This window comes from Myotis daubentonii, chromosome 16 (genome assembly GCF_963259705.1).
Source record: "Myotis daubentonii chromosome 16, mMyoDau2.1, whole genome shotgun sequence".
NCBI classification, from domain to species: Eukaryota; Metazoa; Chordata; class Mammalia; order Chiroptera; family Vespertilionidae; genus Myotis; species Myotis daubentonii.
This window is the reverse complement of record NC_081855.1, coordinates 40,229,635-40,253,184: the sequence shown is the minus strand read 5'-3', so window position 1 is coordinate 40,253,184 and position 23,550 is coordinate 40,229,635. Positions and strand designations below refer to the sequence as shown.

At 47.2% G+C, this 23,550-nt stretch overlaps 1 protein-coding gene across 4 annotated transcripts in view; it reads left to right on the top strand.

Annotated features, from left to right (window-relative positions):
* PRKCA (protein kinase C alpha) overlaps positions 1 to 23,550 on the top strand; it is a 286,668-nt gene that overhangs the window by 116,805 nt on the left and 146,313 nt on the right. For 3 of the 4 annotated variants that reach the window (XM_059670054.1, XM_059670057.1, XM_059670056.1), the window contains one exon: positions 7,279 to 7,361. In XM_059670054.1, the coding sequence (XP_059526037.1) occupies positions 7,279 to 7,361 (83 nt within the window). Of the gene's footprint in view, positions 1 to 3,751; positions 3,939 to 7,278; positions 7,362 to 23,550 lie in introns of those variants that run through there. The other variant, XM_059670055.1, reaches the window with a different exon arrangement.

Here is a 23,550-nt window from a genome sequence, read left to right as displayed (position 1 = left end):
AGGTATATGTCCTTGACCGGAAATTGAACCCTCAACCCTTCAGTGTGAGGGCTGATGCTCTGACCACTGAGCACACCGGCCAGGGCCCATGTTCACTTTTGGGATGCCCCACATTTGTAACTAAACGTTAACATCCTTCTTTCAATTCTGAGACAGTCCCCACCCCCATCCCATCATCGACTGAAAGAAAACCAAACCAGGACATTACGGATGGAACACTTTTCCCCTCACGCACCCACAGGAGCTTGGCAATCATGTGACTAAAACAAATAAAATAGACATCACACTGGATTCTGAAATGAGAGTGTTTACGACAACATTTGGAACAACTTCATAATTTCCTTCTGTGAAGCATGACCCAAGGTAGTATTTTCTTGGTCGATATGAATCACATTTCTTTCCACCAGAGCGTGATGTTCCTCTGACCTCCTACCTGCCCCGTGGTTCGCATGAGGCGGCCAGGCCTGTTTTCGTAATTTCACATCGGTGTTGCTGCAGACTGCCCCATGGCCGTCCCAACGAGGTGGGAAACCTCCCCGGGCTTGTATCCTCCTTCGGCCTGGCCACGGGCGTCCTTTCTGCCACAGGCCTTCCGTGAACTGGAGGCTGGGGTAAGAGCCCTTCCCTGGGCTCACAGCCCACAGACCAGGCTTCCTTCTTGACCGTGAAGTTATCTATTTGTGACTTGCTTCTCAACTAGACTCAAAGCTCGTGGGGCGACCTGAGCCGAGTTGATCTTGACCATCACCAGGGCTTATTGCCATAGGTGGGATGTAGCTGCTGTCAGTAACTATTTGTTGACCAGAATTTAAATATTTTTTATTGATTTATTTATTTTTTTTTTGAGAGCGAGAGAGAGGAGGGAGAGAGGGAGGGAGGGAGGGAGGGAGGAAGGGAGGGAGGGAGGGGAGAGATGGAGAGAGAGAGAAAAAAATTGAGGTGAGGGCGCAACATCGATTGGCTGCCTCCTGCATCTCCCCCCTCCTCCCCCACTCCCCCACCCTCCCATCCCCTGGGATCGAGCCTGCAACCTGGGTATGTGCCCTGATTGGGAATCGAACCAGCAGCCTTTCGGTGCAGGGGACAGCACCCAACCGACGGAGCCACACTGGCCAGGGCTGTTGGCCAGAACTGAACTGAACCGAAAGTTGCCTATGTTTCTTTCCTGCCACCTGCATTGTGTTCCTCTGATTTTACCACTGCCAAACCATGACCTCTGTGTGACATGACCCTCCAGTCCCTGACCCAACAGACTAGCCTCAGTCACCTTCCTCGGGCTTCTTGTGAGAGGGGCACTGTTGAAACGGCTCCCACCTGGAAACGCTCCCGCCTTCAGGTTTCAGGCTCCGCTCTCCGCTCTCCCCTTGCCTCTCTCCCAGGCTTGTCTCCCCTCTTCTCCTGACTTCTGGCCTCACCCGGCAGGCACACCTGTTCCTAGACACTGCTTTCAGGGTGCCCACCGTCTCTTCGGTGGCTTCCACCATCTCTGCTAAGCAGATGCCCCAAAGGCTCGTTCTTCATGAAACCCAGAGGCCTCACACATCTGCCAGCCTCCCTGGCTTTCTGCTGGGACCATCCCAGGGACTTGTGTAAAGGGGCGCCCAGCTCTTGGCTTCACCCTTGATCTTCGGCTTGTAACCAGATGGTTTGTTTACTGACCGAGTATGTGCTAAGGATGTTGACTGTTGGTGAGGCTGCTAGGATATCAACACTTTGGCTTACGCTTAAAGCAGGGATTAAACAAGAAGAGAGGTAAGGAAGGGGGGTAACCTTGTTACTCACCTACCCGGACCCCCAAAAGGCTTTCCGTTTGAAAACCACCACGGCAGGTTCTTTCCGAAGTCTTGTCTGATGCTGTTATTGTCGGGCCCTTGGCCATGTTTCCTGCTTGTAAATGAGTGGGTTTATGCTTGTGCGGGAGCCTCCGTTGCCGCCCCCCAAAGACTGAGACGGAACTTTCTATCATCAGCAAGCACCGTGCAGACACTTGTTATGAATGTGATTGCACATACCAGCCAGGATGTTAAACACGCCATATTAAGAAAAGCACCAGTGGTTTTCATTTGGGGCTTCTGGTTACACTTCGATATTGAACCCTTTAAGCGTTTGGACTTTATTAAACTCATTTATAATCATGACCAAATGAGTCTTTACAGATGCCCCAGATGTATTTGAAATTTCACAATTTCCATTTCACACCCTCAGTTCGGGTTCAAATCACTTTTTTGCTTAGTCAGCCATCATCTTTGTGGGCGCTTATCTTTCCCTTTGGAGGTGTGAACAGGACCTTAGTTTATGAGTTTGCTGTTGTTCGTTGCTGCTTTGGACTGAAAGGCCCTCCCCGTCTGCATGGGTGGTGCGGGTCAGTATTACGGACTCAGAGTAGCATGCAGTTCACAGGGGGAGGAGAGAACTGTCTCGGGCCGGGCGTTCATGCTGAAGGCAGGCCTGTGTTCTGAGACGTGAGCCACCTGGGAGCCCAGGAAGCAAGTCCTGTTCCCCTAGAGCCGTGGTTCTCAACCTTCCTAATGCCACGACCCTTTAATACAGTTCCTCATGTTGTGGTGACCCCCAATTTCATTGTTACAAATTGAACACAATTAAAGCATAGTGATTAATCACAAAACAATATGTAATTATATATGTGTTTTCCGATGGTCTTAGGCGACCCCTGTGAAAGGGTCTTTTGACCCCCAAAGGGGTCGCGACCCACAGGTGGAGAACCATTGCCCTAGTGCCTTGCAGGTCTCTCACAAACCCCGCAAAGTTATCCCAGGCAAAAGGAAAAGACTTAAAAACAATGCAGTGAGAGTGATGTAAGCTGTGGACTTGGGTGATTACAATGTATCATTGCAGGTTCATCAGTTGCAACAAATGTACCCTCGGGTGGTGGTGTTGACCAGCGGGCGGGCTGTGCATGTGTGGGGACAGGGCGTATACACGGGAAATCTCTGTACCTTCCATGCAATTTTCCTGCGAACCTTAAACAGCTCTTAAAAAAATAGTCTCTAAAAATATATTGCAGTCCAGTATGAGGGGCGTGATGAACCCTTGTGTTGAAGGCATGCGATGTATTTTTTTAGGGTCAAAATGCACACGGGTTTTGGTGTTCACACATGGAGCTCGTATTGCCAAGTCACGTGGCTCTATGCCCTTAGGGACGGATGTAAAAGGAAAGTTGGATTCTTCAGGTGATTTTGAAATCCGCACAAAAACACTGCAGGATGGGAGCTTAAAAATCAACCCTTAGGATGTTCCCTCAAACACGTTGGCCTGACTTGTCATCAACTTACCTTTAAGGGATTTGTTTGTTTGTTTTCATAAAGCAGATGAGCCTTTATAATACAGTTACGGGGGCATTAAGATTTTATTACTGTGTGTTGGTAGTTGGTATCAGAAAAGTCTATTCCATTTCATCTGAGTTGAAGAATAAGGGATAGTGGAACTAAGTAAAAGGAAGGAGGCTGTTCAGCAACCACCTGTTGGCAAATGTGTTGCCACCATGATCTGCCTTTTCCCACGAGTGTGGCTTCGGGGCCATCACCGGCCAGTGATGGTCAGAGCTTCCCTGAAAATTCTTTCTGCCCTCGGCCCCAGGCCCCGCGCTCTGCTGACTGCCTCACCCCCCAGACCACCTCCTCCTCTCCGCCATCAGCCACAGATGTGGGCTTCCCCACGACTCGGCGGCGTGGAGTCCTCATTCACTGTGTTGCCTTCAGCTGCCAGCCACGTAGGTGCTTCCCAAACCCCTCCGCAGTCCAAGCTGTCTTTACACCTCCACCTTGACCTTCCACTTGCTTGCCTGACACATCCACCAGCACATCCTCCTCCACTTGTCCAAATGGACCCCCTGTGTACACCACACAGAGGATCATTTCTCCCGCAATCCGTGTCCTTCCTGTGGACCGTGTTCCCAGGCTGCCAGTCCGCAGGTCCAGGTAAATTCTTTCTTGTCTCCTGGTCTCTTCCCTTCATTTCCCACAACCTACCAGACCTCCCTTTACATTTAGGGTTCTTTCTCTTGCAAGTACAGAAAAGTCAGGCCAACAATGTGCAAACAATGCAACGCATGTATGATATGATCTTACATGTTCAGGACTATTGACTTCTGCCATATGTATGAAGGCATAGATAGATGCGAAGAAAATGACATTTTAAAGGGTGTCCGGGGGTTCCCATACCTGGAAAGTCCGGAGGTGAGCGCCGTGCCAATGCGGAGAGCTGACTTCTCTCCCCTTACTCTTCTACTCCCTCAGTTTCACCCTCTTAGGTCCATGATGGTGACAGCGGTGCCCAGGTGCCCTGGCTAATAACCTAGGGCCACCCTTGACTCCCCTTCCTTCACACCTCATATTTAATCCCTCAGCCCTTTTCTTCAAAATGTATTGCAAATCCAACCAGGGAGAAATACAGAAAAGGGAGTATCCGTCAGACTTGGTGACGTCAGAGAAAGGGAGCTGAGAAAAAAAGGTTAGCGATGATTCTCCCGGGGGAGGGGAGGAGAAATGGGGAGACCGGGGTTCCGTGGAGAGTTTGATGGGCGTGTGTACCAAATGCCTAGAGCCCGAATCCACATGCTGCCTGAAGAATGGCCCTCCTTAGACTGCGATAAAACACGTGGACTTGATTTGTTTTTATACAATTTGAACGTGGATCCCACGAGAAGACTGTTTTCACTGTTACAAATGTGAAACCAATAATTTTCTTTTAACGTGCAAATATAATATGAGCTCCGTTTTTCCTTACTTTCCCTACAAAGCCAAGAAACAGTTCACTCGCCTTAGAGATTTTCACTGTCATTGTGTTCGGATGTGCCGTTACCGTTCATCATCCCTTCCAGCTAAGCAAGATTTAATTAAAGCCATCTCACACGCAGGCAGCCATTTATGCCTCTAAAAAAGGAGCTCTCAGACATTCAGCTGCCAGTCTTCTGTTCTAAGCAAAGTTGAACTATTAAATTTAGTAGGTTCTCTCTGGGAGTCAGGATTTGCTACGCGATGGCCTTAACCCCATTAATTTGGGATAGTGGGGAACTTTTATGCATACTGTGTCTCTGTTTATTCATGGGGGATATGTTCCCAAACCTGCAGGGGTACCTGAAGCCTGGTAGCCCGGAACCCTGCATGATGCATATGTTTTCTCCTATGCATACACGGCTGTGATAAAGCTTCATTTACACCTTAGGAATAGGAAGAGATGAACACAATAACGAAGACCAGCTATACCAGTGTAGTCTAATGCAAGTTATGAGGATGTGGCCTCTCGCAACTCTCTTACTGTCCTGCACGCATCCTCCTGTGGTGATGGGCGACAATGAATTGTCTTATCAAGTCGAGAACTTTCACCTCCTCTCTTAGGGGAAGTGCTCCGTGGCTCCTCTGTGGCACATCTGATTGCCAGCTCTTGGAGGGCTGACCCAGCTCTCTCCTCAGTCACTCAGGCCTGGGCAGGGTCTATATATCTTCCTTCAGATCATCCGTTCTGAACCCCAGGTCTTTGGACAGGCCTCCCTCAGGGTCTTTCTCCCTCAGGTAACCCGCGTGGAAATGGGTCTCTGGAAACACACGAGCCTTCTCTCCATGTCCCTATGGGCCTTCCAGGCGCGTCTGGGTCCGAGACTTCCGTGGAAGGTGGGGGGCTCCCAGGCAGGTGGGAAGGAGTATTCTGGGGTCGGTGGTGGGGCTTTGTGCTGCCTGTAGATTATACTGTGCAGGGAGGGCCTGGTTCTTCTTAGGAAAAAACATGGGTGTGAGATTTTGGGGGCATATAGTAGAAATAGTGTTAGCTGGAGACGTACGGTCGTGTGGCTGGGTTAGTGGGGATAGAAAGGACAAATACAGGAAAACAAACTGTCCCTCCAAAGGGATTTGATAAGTATGCCGAGCTGGATTAAGAAAAGGGGGAAAGAGAGATGAAAGGCCCGGCATGTTTGAATGATTAAGTAGGGAATGAGAATGTTTCTCTTCCCTTTGAAACACTGTATCCATAAAACAGGCCCGCGAGGCAGTAAAGCTCCCGCCAGCCTCTTCCTTTAGTAACTTCTCCTGGCTCCAGTGCATGAAGGATGGCTTTGCGCCTGGGGAGAGGCAGCGGGTGAGACTGATTTGTGCATCACGGCGCTGCCTTATGACTCATCCTTAGAGTGTGGCCGTGGACATGCTTTCAGCAGGAACACGGTGGAAAGGCCCTGATCGAGGGCTGGTAGGAGCTGGCACATTGGGTGCTGCCCAGGCAGCAGGAGGTGGGGTCGGGGCGGGGGAGGGCATTGGGGGGCTCTCTCCCACCCGCTTCTGCACCAATGTGCATGGCAGGCAGTGAATAAGAACCCCTCATCTCTGCTCTAAAGTGACGCTCTTTTAAGAGCTCTTCAATTGTCGTGTTCCTATAGGTGGTTCCCTCATAGGTCCAGCTCTGCCTCCTCAATGCCAGGCCTGCATTTTCTTTTTGTTAAATGTACTGTTACAATGCATTGTATTATGGCAAACCTAAAAGATAATTATTTAAAGAGAAAACAATCCACCCTATCCTACTTCCCAAGCTCTGCATACCCATATCTTCACCCTCTGGGCTTCATCCATCTCTCTCTCTCTCTCTCTCTCTCTCTCTCTCTATATATATATATATATATATATATATAGATATATATATATATATATAGATAGATATATATATATATATATATATATATATATCTGTGTGGCCAGCAGACAGAAACAAGAAGGCGTGAGGGTGTTTGCCAGCCTTTCTTCATTGCAAAGGGCTGATCCCCATGAACTGGGTTTGTGTCTTCATGAGTGTCCCAGTTCAGAATTTTGCTCAGGGAGTTCTGTAGCCCACATTTGGGGGTATCCATGTATTATTTATAGTTATAAACGCTCTGTAGTTTACGTCACCTACAGGTTGTGACATTTATAAACATGTACATGAGCGTGAGTGTGTTGGTATAGGACAGTGCAAAGTAATTTAAATTTCGATCCTGGGTTTATACCTTGAGACACTGTGTGACAGTCTCTGGCTCTCTTGTCCTCAACTGCAAACAGCAGGCATGGCGGTTTGGGAATCACCAGCCTGGTCAGGGCTGGCGTCCTATGATTCTGTTATCTGTGAGTCTCATCGATACCAAATGTGGCTGAGTCCTGAATGAAATGTCTGGTTGGTGTCTGAGGTTCTGGCTGCACTGAAATTAAATGGACTCCTAGCAGTACGTAGCCCGTGTCGGACGCTTGTATATACTAAATCCAGGCTATTCTAACTCTCACTTTCTTTTCTCTCCCCCAGTTTGCTGTTTTGTGGTTCACAAGAGGTGCCATGAATTCGTTACTTTTTCTTGTCCGGGTGCGGACAAGGGACCCGACACCGATGTAAGTAACCTGGGAACTATTGCTCGATGTCCATGCGATTTCCAACTTGAATGTTTTTAATGCCTGTACAGCTGTTCTGGGGCCCATCCTTCTGATGGGAAGACTTTCCAGTTAGTCTCGTGCTGTTTGCCTTGTGCTGATGAACAGATGTGCAGTCCTCTGAGCCCGGTTTGGACCACGTGGGGATTGAAGGAGAATTTCGTCCTCCCCTCTGGGCAGCCACATGGACTAACTCCACTAGCAGTAGCTTCCCCGAACACAATGCGGCTTTTCCCGAAGATGCATTATACACATACAGTTTCCGCGAATTGCCCTTCAAGTTACTGATGGGCCTGTCATTGCTTTTGGCCCACGTAATACACTCTTTCTGGTTCGTATCGTGAGAGCCTTGCTGCCTTTCATGACGGGTTACAAATGCTCCTGTTGATTTAAGGAAGTTCACATCTGCCGGGGGTGAACCCGCCGTGGTGTTGATCCGCCTTGTGCGTCTGCCTGTCTCCACGGAGCACCTCTGCGGCAGCGTCTGTGCGCCCAAGACAGGATCAGCCGAGGAGAGTGGGGCATCAGAAACAGGGTGGGGCAAAGTAGGTTTGCAGTTGTTCGTGTGGAAAATAATGCAATAGTGAATACATAACACGACAGGAATAAACTCTGTTTCGCATACAACTATAAGCCTCCTTCACGCCGTCCCCTGCCCCCACCGCCGCCCCCCATATATGGAGCGGAAAGAGCCTTGGGCTGTTACACGGAAAGTAATATTGTAACTGAAGAAAACAGTGTTGCGTGGGAGGCCTGACGTGTAGGCCGGTCTACTCTGAATTGCCTTCCCCGGGTCACTGTAGTCACTGGTGCTTACATTGCGTGCTCTAAGGGATTCTACCCGTGGCTTTGGTGCCCGCCGGGAAACTGATTTCCCTGGGGCACGTGCGGTGGGGGCAGGGCTGGGTTCTCCCCTTCCCAGAAGAAGGCGAATTCATGGGCTGGGCGCTCCGAGCAGCTCAGCATTGCATGTTTTGGTACATGTACCGAAGGGACTTACCGTGAGCCCCTCAGCGTGTGGGAACCTGCTGCGTTCGGTGAGGATGCGGGTGGAGGCAGCACAGCGTGGGTGCCCGGCTCTGAGCCACCACCATCCCCACAAGGACTCTCAGATCGTGGGAGCCAGAGGTGACCTCCGAGATGATCTTGTTGTATGTCCTCGTGGGCCAGGACATGTTGAATGACTTGCCTTCATACAGAAAACTATGGAGTGTCACCGCCCTACCTTTCCCATGCTCCCCATCCATGCCCCCATTTGGGGCACTTTTTTATAAAATGGGTGCAAATGAAGAGCAGCAGCTTTTCTGAAAGTTGGCCTGAGGCGTCATGAGGTGGTCCTGTCACCTTCTTGCTCATTATTCTCAGCTCCATCTCCCACTGCTCATTTGTCTCTGTCTCTTCTCATTCCAGCCCCATCAAGAATTGGGGTTTGGGGAGGGAGTGCCAGGTACAGGGCTCTACACAGCTTTTGCCTGACCCCCTTCCTCCTGCTCCTTCCGCCTTCCCTCTTCATTCTTTTGGTTAAATACACCTTATGGAGAACTTACTATGGGGGAAGATAGAGATTAAATTATCACTAATTAAAATAGGATACAGGTGCATCTACCTGAGGGCTCTACTTTAGGTAGTAAGAAGGCTTCCCCCAAGGAAATGGCATTGAAGCCAAGCTCCCAGGGTAAGTAGGAGATGGGCAGCAAAAGGTAGTGTGCATGCCTGCATGCTGGGGCATAAGGAGCCTTGCAGAATCCTGTTTCTGATAAAGGGAAGATCAAGTGGGAACTCCCTGAAGTGGGGAGGAGTTCCCGTACATGAAAGAACCGAAGCGGCTGGGCGTCAGATGCCTGGTTAGCATTTTGAACACAGTCTCGGGAACAGTGGGGACCCAGGGAGAGGTTTTAACCTAGGAATGACATGATCCTGTTTGCAGCCTGTGAAGGTGGCTCTGGTTGCCTGTAGAAGATGAGCGTGGTAGGAAGTGAGCTGGATGTGCAGGTGACACTGGGGAAGCATCCGTGGATGGAGAACCAGCACAGAGCCCTTGCTCTCAGGGCAAGAAGACAGAGCTTGGAGTTGGCGGAGGCAACAGGGAGGGACAAGTGAACCCACTCAGGATGCCGAATCAGCACTTCTTGGCCCTTGTGGGATCAGGGAGATGGAGCTGTTGAAAAAGACTTCCGGGTTTCTGGCCCAAAGGGAGAGCCTATTTGGGGCCCATGGGTAAAGCTGATCAAGGGAATGACCTTGGACATGTTTCATCTGAGAAGTAGGACATCGAGAGGACAGTTGTGTGTGAGTGTAGGAGTGGAGGTGAGCAGTGGGGTGAGTCCTGAAGATGCAGACTTTCTTTTTTTTAAGCATCATCTGTGCGCCTTAAGAGAGGAAAGCTGCAAAGTGGCCCTTTCAGAGAGTCATACCAATGTCAGTCCTGCTCTTAAAGCCATAATGTGCATACATACACATGCACACATACACACACACACACACACACACACACACACACATTGCCACGAAGCAAAAGTAATATCTGCTGTGAAGCTGGACGCTGTGGAGGGCTGCACATCCGGAAAGCAAAATTGCTTTCTGTTCTTCACGACAGTCTTGAGGATTCTCTGCTCTCAAGTTCTTTTTGGTGTCTTAGAAACGAGTTGAATTTAAAAAAATAATAATAATATGTAAAGGCTGCTAAATTGTTTAAAATTCAACATTTCAAAGCTTCGTTTATAACAAAACTCAACACATTTAAAACAAATCTGGAAATAATTTTAATTAGCAAATCTATTTTCTCAAAGTGTGCTCTTACCTTTACTATGGAAATAAGACAGTTTTGTGAGCAAACACAGTTACACCCAAAAGGTTTTTATACTCTTGAACTGACAAAGTAAAGCGAGACTTGTAAAAGGTGCAGGTGCTAAAAACGAGGCATTTGCAGTGCAGCAGAGGGAGCTCAGGAGGGCCCTGGCGTGGGAACTGAGTGTTCTGTCCTACCAGGTAGGTCACCACAAACCTTCCTAGGCCTCGCTTTTCTTTTCCTTTCTTTTCTTTCCTTTTCTTTTCTTTTTTTTAAATAAATATGAAGGATGAACTTAGTGGTCTTTAAAGTTGTTCTCAGCCCTCAATTCCATTCCATCACTAAATAGGTATTAAGGACTTCATGCTGTGAAGATGTGAAGGTGAAGACAGTTTCATTCCTGCCCTCCCAGTACATTCTCTTATATCACAAGGATGAGCGAAGCAGGCAAATAATTATGATTGCATTTGGCCCGGCCGGCGTGGCTCAGTGGTTGAATGTTGACCTATGAACCAGGAGGTCATGTTTCCATTCTGGGTCAGAGAACATGCCCGGGTTGTGGGCTCAATGCCCAGTGGGGGGCATGCAGGAGGCAGCTGATCAATGATTCTTCTCTCTCATCATTGCTATTTCTCTCTCTCTCTTCCTCTCTCTGAAATCAATAAGGACATCCTTTAAAAAGAGTTTGAATTTGCTAGCTGCATACGTGGCGAAGAAATAAAATGCTTTTGAGTTGGAGGGAGAGAGAGCATCTAATGGGAGAATAAGAATGCGGGAAGGCTTTCTGAAGGTGGTGACATGTTAAAATGGATTATCGTTCTTTTCAAAATTTCCTTTTACAAACAAACAGACCAGTGTTTTCGTGTTTCCCCTGCTTAAGGGAGTTACATCTCTCGGCAAATGCTGTTAATCCAGTGGCACACAAACTCAGGTGACACATACAGGTTGTCCCCCAAAATGTATGTGCACTTTAGAAGCTGATGGCTCAATTTTGGAAATGAACTGTATTTTAATAAACACTGCCTTTGTACTTATTCAGGCTGCATGTGTGTGCATTTTTTGCAAGAAGCCCTGTGGGAAGAACACCTGGGAGAGAAACCGCAGTCCTCTGGGCTCCCCCGAGGGGCACCTCCGCGGACGAACTCACCAGGTCCTGAAACCACCCCTGTGCTTGCCCACCCAGTACCACTCCTCACGGGCTGCGGCACCACGGGAAACCTTAAAAACAAGCTATTTCAGGGAAATAAGCCTAACAAAATCTCCTGTGCTAATTCCGTCCCCGGAGGGTGGGCTCTTGTATGCACCAGATTCGCAGCAGCAGAAGCATGTCCCACAAGGGGAAGGGACTCCTGCTACTTTTGCACCAAATTAATTTAGCTTGGAATTAAAAATAGCCCCAAAGATGTGCCCCCCTCGTCCGCCGCAGTGCTGACGATGCGCCTGGGGAGACAGCCGGGCAGAGGAGCACCCCTTCACCCCACCCCCGCTCCAAGTTTTAGCCAGTGAGAAGTGTGTGTGGTTGATGACAGGGGCTTCAGAGTTTAGCCAAAGGCCTGCTTTCACGGGACCCTGGGGGCTTTTCAGCTCAGTCCCACAGTTGAGGTTGTCACTGCACAAATATCTTTGGAACTCCACTCTTAGAATAGCACGGAAGGCCAGAAGCACATTCTTTTCAAAACCTCCCTCTTGGCAAATTGTCAGCCTTTGAGAGCGTGGGGATTGTTTGGGGAAAGCAGCCAAAAGTCGGGCGGAGCCAGATCTGGAAAAGGGGCGTGAGTAGGTGGGCAGTGCTGTCGCGGGTCCAAGAGGAGGTCAGAGGATTTGGCAGGAAGTGATTTTTCTTGTGAAAGTTATGAACCGTCTCTGACATCAGGTTTGAAAGGGACTTGTGCGTGAAGCGTGCAGAGCCTTCAGTAGCCTTCAGGCCCTTTCAGTTAATGCCTGTGTGTTTTCTTAAGTTGTTGCATTGCTTAATCATGACGTGCGCAGTGGATGCTCCGTGAGCAGATCCTGTCTTTTCCTTTTAAAAGCAAAGAGCCCAGCCCATCGCCTGGCACAGAATGGGCGCTGGAAACATATTGTTGAACCAAAGAGAACGAGCGGGTGAAGGTCTGATAACCTAATTTGATCTCCCGCTGTTTTCATCTGGACTCCAGTTACTTGAGTAGTTTTCGCTGCACCTGAGATGTCACTGAACTGCCCCAGCACCGGGAGTGGATGTTTCGTCCACATCGTCATTATGGTGTGGGATCCACATGGCCGGCTTGCCTGCTTTTCACAGCAGCCATTTGAAACCATTGTCTTATTTCTTTGGAGTTTAAAAAATGGTGGATCTGGACAATAACAGCCTTTGGACTGGTTGGGATCCAAAATGGATAGGATGGTTTCCTTATTTATTCTTCCTGACCCCTACAAGTGACTTAGGAATATCAGATAGCTGATGTATAAATAATCAAATTAGCCTGCCCCTGAGGACCGATGCTGAAATGCCCCCTGGGGAGCCTGGCACTGGAGCCCGACTCCTTGGGAGCCCGAGCTACAAGTTTGCTCGAGGTTTTGTGGGGGTTTTTTTGTTATAAACCCACCTAAGACAAATGCCTTTCAGGCGGCAGTCTGCATGTTGTGTGCTCTCTGCATTTTGCAGATCCCTAGCCTGTCCCTCCCCACTCTCTTTCAGGGCAGGAAGCTTTGTAGCATTAAGGCGGGGTAGGAATATTTAAAGCAGGAGAGTTTCAGACTTGGAAGTGATATTCTCCGTGGAGGAGGGTGATTGTAGGTTTCTAGATATTAAGCTGTATCATGACTCATTTGTTCTTAAACAGGTCGTTCCCCCGTTACTACAATTAATCACAAAAGGCCAGGGAAGCTTGAAAAAGAAGAGGAGTTGAACACAGCAGTTCCTAAGATTAGGAAGGCAGGCTGCTCTCTTGAGCATTTGCTAAGTTTGAATGATGCACCAAGGCTAAGGTAATTCATTCTAATCACGTGTTTGTGTGTGTGTGTGTGTTTTATTACAAATCTGTAATCTAGAATAACTTAATGTGCAGAACTAGAATGGGGAAGCCAATGGTAAGTCGAAAATTTAAAAAGGAATCGCATACCTAGGTGAGGCAGACCTTCTCTGCCAGTCCACATGCCCACTTCCGGTTAGGAGCTGTTGGCCTATATTCCATCGTATCCTCACGTAGTAAGCGCCTGTTCATCCAGGAGCCAAGTGATGGGAGACTGCAACAAAGTAACCTCTGCAAAAATACAGTTTGCCCAGTTGCCTCCTAACTTGCTGCTCCCTCCTGCTCTTGTCTCCTACCGTGTATCCTCTACACAGCAGCCAGAGTGCGTTTTTTGTTTTGTTTTGTTCTTTGCATGTATCAGGCAGATCATAGGACTGCCCTGCTGTGTCTAAACCCTTTAGGGGCTTTCCTTGACCGTTAGAATAAAATATGAACTTCTTCCCTTGGTCAACAAGGCCCATCGTGACAGACCTGGTCCCCGTCCACTTCCGGGAGCAGAGCACGCCAAGCTCATTTGCGTCTCAGGGCCTTGGCACTGGCGGGTTCCTCTGCCTGCAACTCCTTCCCAGAGAGAGGATGCCCGATCACACTGCTCCAGTCTCTGCTCAGATGGCCCTCCCCTCATTATTGTCTATTAGTCTTTCCTCCTCCCATGCCCTGCACAGCCCCATCCCACCTACACCATACTTTTTATTTGTTGTTTCATGATTGTCTGCTTCTTCCACCACCATGAAAGCAGGGACGTAGTTGTGCTAACTCTTCTATTTAACCTAGAACTGGCACATAGTAAGTGCTCAATTAATATTTGATGGGTGGATGGGCGACGGCATGTTACTTTCATGAGAGACATGAAAAATCTTACAGGGTCCTGTTTGGTTGTTTCCTTCAAATAATATAACTGAAAGGAAATGTCCAAGGTTCCATAGAGATTTTTCATTTTCTATGATTATAACGTATTACCATAGGGTTAATAAACTAGCTGTGCCAGTTAAACCCAAGGCCTACTGTGTGATTGGATGTATCTTCAAAACAAACAGAAACCCACAGCATGTTGTTCTTCATAATCTTCCCCCCCTCCATGTAATTGGGTGGTTATACATGAATGAACAAAACTTAAGCAAGATACATATACAATTTAACAGAACCTGATAGTCTTTCATTTTTTTTTCTCAAATTCATCTTTAAGGCCCATAAAAAAATTTACCCACATATGGATACTACAGCCAAATGTCAAGTCTTTAAGAAGTAGTTGACATCCTAAATGCCTCTGTAATGCAGCTTTGAAGAAACTTGTGTTTTGTATATAGAACAGTATCAGAGTCAAATTTCAGTTCACTATAAAAAAAATAAGCATTTCTGATTTATTAGGTTGAAATTGCTTCTCCTTTAGCTAATGAATTATTTTTTTTCAGCCATGATATCATTCAGCCGAACAAATAAGTCACCCGAGTTCATCAGGAATAAACAACAGCTGCCCCGTGGGTAAAGCATTATAACTCCATCCCTCCTAGACCATCTCTACCTCTAACCCTCAAAGCTTAGAGATGCTGCGCTCGCACATTAACTGCAAGAAAATGATACAGGAGATATTCCTCCTTTTTTGAGGTCACGGCGATGAAGTCATGTGGTTATACAAGTTCGGCACTTGTGTGCAAAATTCCTCTTCATTTTCCTTGCTCACTAGACTGCCGGTCAGCTAGCAGGACTTCCCAAGAAACAGAAACTGAACTGTGTTTTATAACTTCAGTGACCTCAGCACTGCAGTAATAAGAGATGCAGTATCTTTTTGCTATGGTTCGAGACAACACAGAAGGAGGTCACAGGAAAGAAGAAATGAAAATTGTTAAAACGTAGAAACTCTTCTTAGTTCTACCCTGGCACTGCTGTCATTTCTGCACCAGCATCGTGGCCTAGTTCAAGCTCAATAAATCAGAAACCTCAATAATTAAAATATACGTTGACTTTTAATTATCACCATGTTAACCAAAATAGTTAGATAAAACACATAGAAAAGGGCCTTCTGTCACTGAGCCCAAAGAGGCAGGGATTAGGAATTAAGATCATGCACAAAAGTTTCCTTAAAATTCCTGATCGACTGCGGAGGTTGGGGAAAAGTGTGTTGTATTTTAGAAACGTATGGGGAAAAGTAGGATAATGTTTTTATGTAAAGCCTTGACCCAGTGTTTAAATATGTCATTGTATTTGGACCTTGCTTTTCTCTAGTAAATAGGAATTTTGCGGAGTGATACAGCAGCTGTATATGTTTAAATGTGTGTGTTGAACATCAGGAAGAAGATAGTAGTTGTTTTTCTCAATGAAATAACTTTCTTCTTCTTCCCACCCAAATTCTTTTCTGAAGTTGCTGGCATTTATTTATTTTATTTTTAAAAAATATATTTTTATTGATTTCAGAGAGGAAGGGAGAGAGAGATGGAAACATCAATGATGAGAGGGAATCATTGATTGGCTGCCTCCTGCACACCCCCCCCCACCACCACCACCACCACCACCACCGGGAGCCGAGTCCGCAACCCCAGCATGTGCCCTTGAACGGAATCGAACCCTGGACCCTTCAGTCCGCAGACTGATGCTCTATCCACTGAGCCAAACCAGCTAGGGCTGAAGTTGCTGGCATTTAGGTCAAGGTTTTATTAAAAGCTACATTCTATAACACTGGTGCATACACACACACACACACACACACACACACACAGTTGTTTTAGGCTTGTTTTTCCAGTTCTTTTTTTCCCATTAGAACTGGAATTCATTGCCTTAGGTTTTTGTAAATAATGTATCATTATATTGTTTGGGCTGGCTTTATGCTTGAAAACCAGTTTACCTATAGCCTGTGATAAGTGCTGTCCCTGTTCGCAGTTAGGAAATGTAGGATCTGAAGTGGTCTCCTAGCTTATAAGCAAACTGAGATGTACTGTCCCTTTTCTATTAAAAAAAAAAAAAGTTCATGTGTCAAGAAACCAACTCTAGTAAATGGGGTTTCATGTTCCTCATAATCTTCATGTTAAGAATATGTGGGGAGAATCAAGATGGCGGCATAGGTTAACGCCGGAGTTTGCTGCTTTGAACAACTACTTCAAAAGTGAAACCAAAAAACGGAAGGGACATCACCCAGAACCACAGGAACGCTGGCTGAGTGGAAGTCCTACAACTAGGAGGAAAGAGAAACGCACACGGACACTCAGAGGAGGCGCAGTGCTGAAGTCAAATTCTGAGGTGCGGAGTGCGCGGAGCGGGCTGGCGGCGGAGGGCTCGGTTGTTGTTTTCAATCGGGAGGGAGTCGCAGACTCTGAGCACCAGATCCGGGCGAGTCTTTAGGGACCCAGACTCAAACGGGAGAAGCGGGACTGTCTGGCTTCGGTCAGAGCGAGGGCAGCTTTCTCTCCCAGCTTTGCAGCGGGTGCTGGGACTCAGAGAGGCAGAGCCCCTTGGGACAGGACTGAGAGCTGCCATAACTGCTCTCTCTGGCCCACCCTATTGATCCTGTGCGACCCGCCCCGCCCAAGCCCAGCGCAGAACCATTTGCCGGATAGCCTCAGGCAAAGGCCAGATTAGCACCTCCCTAGAGGACAGAAGTTCTCTCACTGCTGACACAGCTGATTCTCATAGCCACTTGGCCTGGAGGTCAAACCCTCCCTGGAATTAGCTACAACAATCAAGATTTATCTATAAGACTGCGAACAAAGACTACTAGGGGGTGCACCAAGGAAGCATAACAAAATGCGGAGACAAAGAAACAGGACAAAATTGTCAATGGAAGAAATAGAGTTCAGAACCACACTTTTAAGGTCTCTCAAGAACTGTTTAGAAGCTGCCGATAAACTTAATGAGATCTACACGAAAACTAATAAGACCCTCGATCTTATATTGGGGAACCAACTAGAAATTAAGCATACACAGACTGAAATAACGAATATTATACAGACGCCCGACAGCAGACCAGAGGAGCGCAAGAATCAAGTCAATGATTTGAAATGCGAGGAAGCAAAAAACATCCAACCGGAAAAGCAAAATGAAAAAAGAATCCAAAAATGCGAGGATAGTGTAAGGAGCCTCTGGGACAGCTTCAAGCGTACCAACATCAGAATTATAGGGGTGCCAGAAGATGAGAGAGAGCAAGATATTGAAAACCTATTTGAAGAAATAATGACAGAAAACTTCCCCCACCTGGTGAAAGAAATGGACTTACAGGTCCAAGAAGCGCGGAGAACCCCAAACAAAAGGAATCCAAAGAGGACCACACCAAGACACATCATAATTAAAATGCCAAGAGCAAAAGATAAAGAGAGAATCTTAAAAACAGCAAGAGAAAGAAACTCAGTTACCTACAAGGGAATACCCATACGACTGTCAGCTGATTTCTCAACAGAAACTTTGCAGGCCAGAAGGGAGTGGCAAGAAATATTCAAAGTGATGAATACCAAGAACCTACAACCAAGATTACTTTATCCAGCAAAGCTATCATTCAGAATTGAAGGTCAGATAAAGAGCTTCACAGATAAGGAAAAGCTAAAGGAGTTCACCACCACCAAACCAGGATTATATGAAATGCTGAAAGGTATCCTTTAAGAAGAGGAAGAGGAAGAAAGAGGTAAAGATACAAATTATGAACAACAAATATGCATCTATCAACAAGTGAATCTAAGAATCAAGTGAATAAATAATCTGATGAACAGAATGAACTGTTGATTATAATAGAATCAGGGACATAGAAAGGGAATGGACTGACTATTCTTGGGGGGGGAAAGGGGTGCGGGAGATGTGGGAAGAGACTGGACAAAAATCGTGCACCTATGGATGAGGACAGTGGGTGGGGAGTAAGGGCGGAGGGTGGGGCAGGAACTGGGAGGAGGGGAATTATGGGGGGGGGGGGGGGGGAAGGAACAAATGTAATAATCTGAACAATAAAGATTTAATTAAAAAAAAAAAAAGAATATGTGGCCGGTAAGGTTCACTTATAAGTAGCATATCTGTAATCCACCTTAGAAGACCTCATCACTGCCAGGTTCTGGGTAGCAGCCATTCTGGATAAGTGGGACAAGTGTCACTTTAAAACCTTGAGAATAATGTTCATCTAATGCAGGGATCCTCAAACTACGGCCTGCGGGCCACATGCAAATACAAATATTGTATTTGTTCCCGTTTTGTTTTTTTACTTCAAAATAAGATATGTGCAGTGTGCATAGGAATTTGTTCATAGTTGTTGTTTTTTAAAACTATAGTCCGGCCCTCCAACGGTCTGAGGGACAGTGAACTGGCCCCCTGTTTAAAAAGTTTGAGGACCCCTGATCTAATGGGATCAGCATCTAACGTGTGGCGTGGCCGGATATTGGCCTGAGAGCACTTTCTCCTCGTTAGGTTTCCCTCCGTAGCCACCAGTGTCGTCTACGCACATTCTTGCTGCTCAGCAGGGAGCTGTTAAGTTGATTGTGATTCATCAGTGTGATGGAAAGTGAGCAGGCATTAAGAGTGATGATTATAAAGACGTGGGAAAAATGCTTCTATGACGCAAAAGCTTAACCTAAAGCTATTCCTATGATTAGCACGATGGAGCTTGTATTAGTCCGTGTAGTTCATAACTATGGTGAAATGGTTGCTTTTCTCTCATCATTGCTGTTTCTCTCTCCCTCTCCTTTCCTCTCTGAAATCAATAAAAATGGATATTTTTAAACAATCACATTTGGCCTCTCTTCTCTCTGACCACCCTCTCCATCCCCGGACTCCTTTCCCCCATCCCATTCTCCCTGGGCTGCCTCTCCGGAGACACTTATGATGCCACTGTAGCCGTCATGGTCTGGAGTGGCACTGAAGGGCACACCTGTCTCTCACCTCCCCATCCCCGGTGCTAACTCTCAGTCTGGGCTCTCAGGAAGTGACCATTGAGTTACAAGCACATGAATAGAGATCAGCGACGTCCTGCTCGAGTCAACCTCCATGTTATACAGCATCTCTGTGTCCCTCGAGCCAGCGGCAGCCTTTCAGCAGAAGGGGTGGTCACTGAGAATAAGAATGGTACGCAGTTCTTTGTGCACGCGCCCTCTGCTCTCAGCGTCTGGCTTCCATGCTTGTGATGAGGTTGACAATCACCCCTGGGGGCTGCGTGCACGAAGCACGCGGTGAGCACGTGGACTGCGGGGCAGGGACGGTGCTCAGAGGGACCGTGAGCACAGAGCTGCCAGCTTCGCTGTGGTTTATGGAAATAGAATAAACAGAGAAGAACAAGGCAAGTTTCAAAAATAACCCGGTACACACGTAGGTGAAGGAACCTTGCTTCCCAGTGGCTGCAAACAAAATAGGCCCCAGTTCCGGCTGCCATTCCAGCATATTTGTAGTCCGTGGGCCCTTTCTCCTGTGGTCATCGGTGAATGAAGAATCAGGGTGGGTCAACGTGTGAGGCAGGGAGGAGGTTACTCGAGTTGTTTGGGGTTTCATTTTGGTTTCGCCTCATCTGTGAGAGAATAGCCAACACAGGAGAAAGGGAAAATGCCATTTCCCCTCTCGTATGTGTTAACACGAGACTGAGTGAAAATGGGCACCGCTCTGCATTGTTTTCAGTATGTGACTTGGTGAATGGTTTGATGGGCATTTGAAGGAACTCCTGCCTCATAAAATATTTCCAATTTTAATTTTTTTCAGAAACAAATTGTGGTTTGGGGAGTTCCCTATAAGCTTGTAGCTGTTGAAGGAATGCCGTATATTTACCATAGCGTTTGAACTAGCAGCATTCCGCTGCTCTGGCCATCGGAGAGGTTTGGTCTGTTTCTGCTACAATTTTCTAAGGGAAATTGATGAACCTGGTAACCTAATTTTAGATTTGAAATTTGGCAGATGGGTGGTATGTACAGTGTTCTGAATGAATTCCTATTAGGTGTTTTAAAATAGCCACATTAGAGGATACATTCAAGAAAGAAAATAATTCAACCTCAAATCTCATGCCCAGAAGATTGCTTTTAGTCTCCTAAACTGGATATGCATTTTGGTAACAATTTCAAAAGAGCCTTTCTGCACCCTCTTCCTTCTCTTGCCTGTGTGATGCTGCTGTTGTCATGGAAACAGATCTTGGAATTGCTTTGTGATACAGTGTGAGGGGCTCCCTGATAACGGAGAGTGGCTGCAGGTCATTATCAACACAGAGCCTTTATTACGCGTTGTGCTGCGATGCACGTTGTAGAAAGCATGAAACTCTGTGTTTTGGGCGCTTACATGAAACACATACCTTTGACCCCCACAAACACAAAGCACGCATCCGGGTCGTCAGTTGTAGAAGCCTTGGAAAATGCAGGCAATGGCCACTGCTATTTTTAACACAGGTGGTGCGTTCCATTCTTGGTCAGGGGCAGGTCATTACTGTGCGCCAGTGAAGATCTTGGCCCACAGGCTTATTGAGAAAGGAGGGTTTGGGGAGATTGTTGAGTGGGACAGGACAAGGAGCAAGCCAAAATTTAAAGGGGATTGTTGGAAATTCCCAGCAGAAATTTTCAGTGACCGTATAGAGGTGGAAATTGGCTCCCTAGACGAGAGATGGCCGTGCATAATTGTTCGAATGCTCCGAGGCCTCCAAGTTAGAATGTTTTATTAGCAAGTTGTCAGATAGCCCACTCAGGTATTAATGCAGGGCGTTTCACCAAGTATGTGACTCTACTGATTGGGGTGTGAGGTGGGGTGAAGCACCTGGAAGGTGTGGTGGCCCCTCACTGCTTGGTAAGTACTGCAGTGTTCCTGGGGGCAGTGGTTCTCAGAGCCCTCCTCCTGCAACTCCACTGTTACCTGGAAACTCCTTAGAAAGGCAAGCACTCAGGTGCCGCAGAAGTGCGGAGTCGGCACTCTGGGGTGGGCCGCCGTCTGTGTGGAGAGCTCTCCAGGCGGGCTTGCTCTGTGAGAGAACCAGTCCCTACCCATGTTTCCGGGGATTGGTTTTCCCTTGTATGTAGTTGAGGACAGTTCTTGCTGCTCTGTAAGATTCCTGGTCACGGGCAGACCTCGCTTGCTCCGCTATTATGAGAAAGGTATTGAGTAAGGTGGCTTTGGACTGCTGAGCTGTTAGAAGAACATGTTGACTTTGAATGAAAAGGTCTATTTATTATATGTATCTTGCAATCAAAAAGCATGTCTGGTTCAGCCTGTCAAAGTTAATGCAGTTAGCAACCATTTCCCCCCCTAAATTTCAGGGGTCTCTATTTACTATTAATTTATACTTTTTGCTTGAGCTACAGAAACAAGTGACCATATTCTTTGCTTTTTCTTAAATATATTTTTATTGATTTCAGAGAGGAAGGGAGAGAGAGAAACATCAATGATGAGAGAAAATCATTGATCGGCTGCCTCCTGCAAGCCCCACACTGGGGATTGACCCTGGAACCTCGGGCATGTGCCCTGACCGGGAATTGAACCTATGACCTCCTGGTTCATAGGTCAGTGCTCAACCACTGAGCCATGCTGGCTGGACAACCACTATCTTTTCTAACTCCAGCATCCTGCCTTCTGATTCTTGAGTGACGGTTGATGGCTGGGCTTCTAATACCCAGAAGATTTGCCCTCAGACTTAACAGGAAAAGTCGAGGGATTCCAGTACCACCTGCAGCTGCTATTTTAGACTCAGTGCAGTTCTCCTGGGTCTGTCATTCCCCATTTCATTTCTTTTTAAAAAACCTGCTACAGAATATTTATAAAAAAAAACAAAAACAAGTCTGCAGTGACTGAAAAGTCTCAAACCAGGGCATCGCTGGTATGTTAGGAGGCCAGGGGCCTTACTTTATGAGGCACTTTGGCTACCTTGTGACAGGCAGCATTGGCAGGACTCTGGGAACCTGCCCACTCAACACAAACCAAATTGTAGCTTCAACTAATTTTGGTTTGGAAATTACCCCCCTGAAAAGAAAAGGACTAAAAATGTGTGACATTTACAGGGTTTCTGCCGCAGTCTGCAGTTTCTCTAACAAGGGTTTTCACAGGCGTTGAGGGAAGGTGGCAATAGCTACTTGTTTTTATCTGGCGGAGGAGTACAAAGACAGTCCCGGTGGCATATTAGAGTGAGGGGAACGCAGAATGTGATGACGATCCAAGTCAGAATTCTCGTTCCTATCCTTTTCCATCGTCTCCAGCTTCCAGATGTAAACTTGTCTGTAAGGATAATGGTCGTGCGTGACCACAGATAATTTTTTCTCTCGATTCTGAGTTGCTTTTCACGCTTACCTTTTCTAGTCAAAGTACTGTCTCTCGGGTCCCACAAGAGTCGGGAAAAAATGAGAAGGTGAGGCTCAACTTTGTTCTAAGGAAAACCGAAATGTGATTTTTTTTTTTTCCTTGTTGGCTAATTAGGACAACTAAGAGTAAGCATCCAGTGTCGGAGTGGTGAATCTGGTCTGGCCTGGCCTGTATTCTTTAAGGAGGAGAACGTATGTTGGAAAGAAGGCCAGTGTAAGACAAGTTCCGATTTCCTGGAGAGGACGAAATGCTTTTGGTTTTACGGGTTTTTACCGTAGACGTAAGAAAAGAAAATAGGGTAAGAATTGTTTCATCCCTTTACTCTGAAAAACAAGAACACGGGCTTGGGAAATAGCGGGACCTGGTTTCTACTCTTGTATCTGTCTCCAAAATACTGTTCTCTGAAATAACAGAATGCTCGCGTGAAGAAAGAATTGAGGAGCTAACTCAAATTTAGCTCTGAAAGAACCCTTCCTCAAACCACGGCCCCCTTGGCTACTGGTCAGTCTCATTTCCCTCCTGGCCATATTTTGTCTCCTATTCTGCGTGACAGGGTAGGGAGACTTTCTCTTGGTCTGGACCACTAATCCCACCAGATGTCCAGCGGGAGCCAGGAGCCGGGAGCACAGGCAGCAGGCCTGCGAGGTCATACCAGGTCTTGGGGAAGAGCTGACGGACATCCCAAGACTTCCTGTGAACTGGGGTGAAGCCAGTGAGGCTGGCTATGATGGGATGGGACACCTACCCATTACAGAGCATCCCTGCTTTTCTTCAGTTTCCTGCAATTTCTGTGTCTTTTGTTTTAGTATTTAGTACTGTCTTTATGAGTCAGCAGTGCTGGGCAGAAAGGGGTTCTGGGTTCTGAGCAGAGCTCGAAGGAGAGAACGGCTGAGGGGGAACAGTAACTGAAGCAGGAGAGACCCCTGATGAAGGAGAAACTCGGGGATGTATTAAAAGCACATGGTTGCACCCGGCCAGTGTTGCTCAGTGGGTGAGCATCGACCTACTAACCAGGAGGTCGTGGTTCGATTCCCGGTCAAGACACATGCCTGGGTTGTGGGCTCAATCCCCAGGAGGGGGCATACAGGAGGCAGCCAATCAATGATTCTCTCTCATCACTGATGTTCCTATC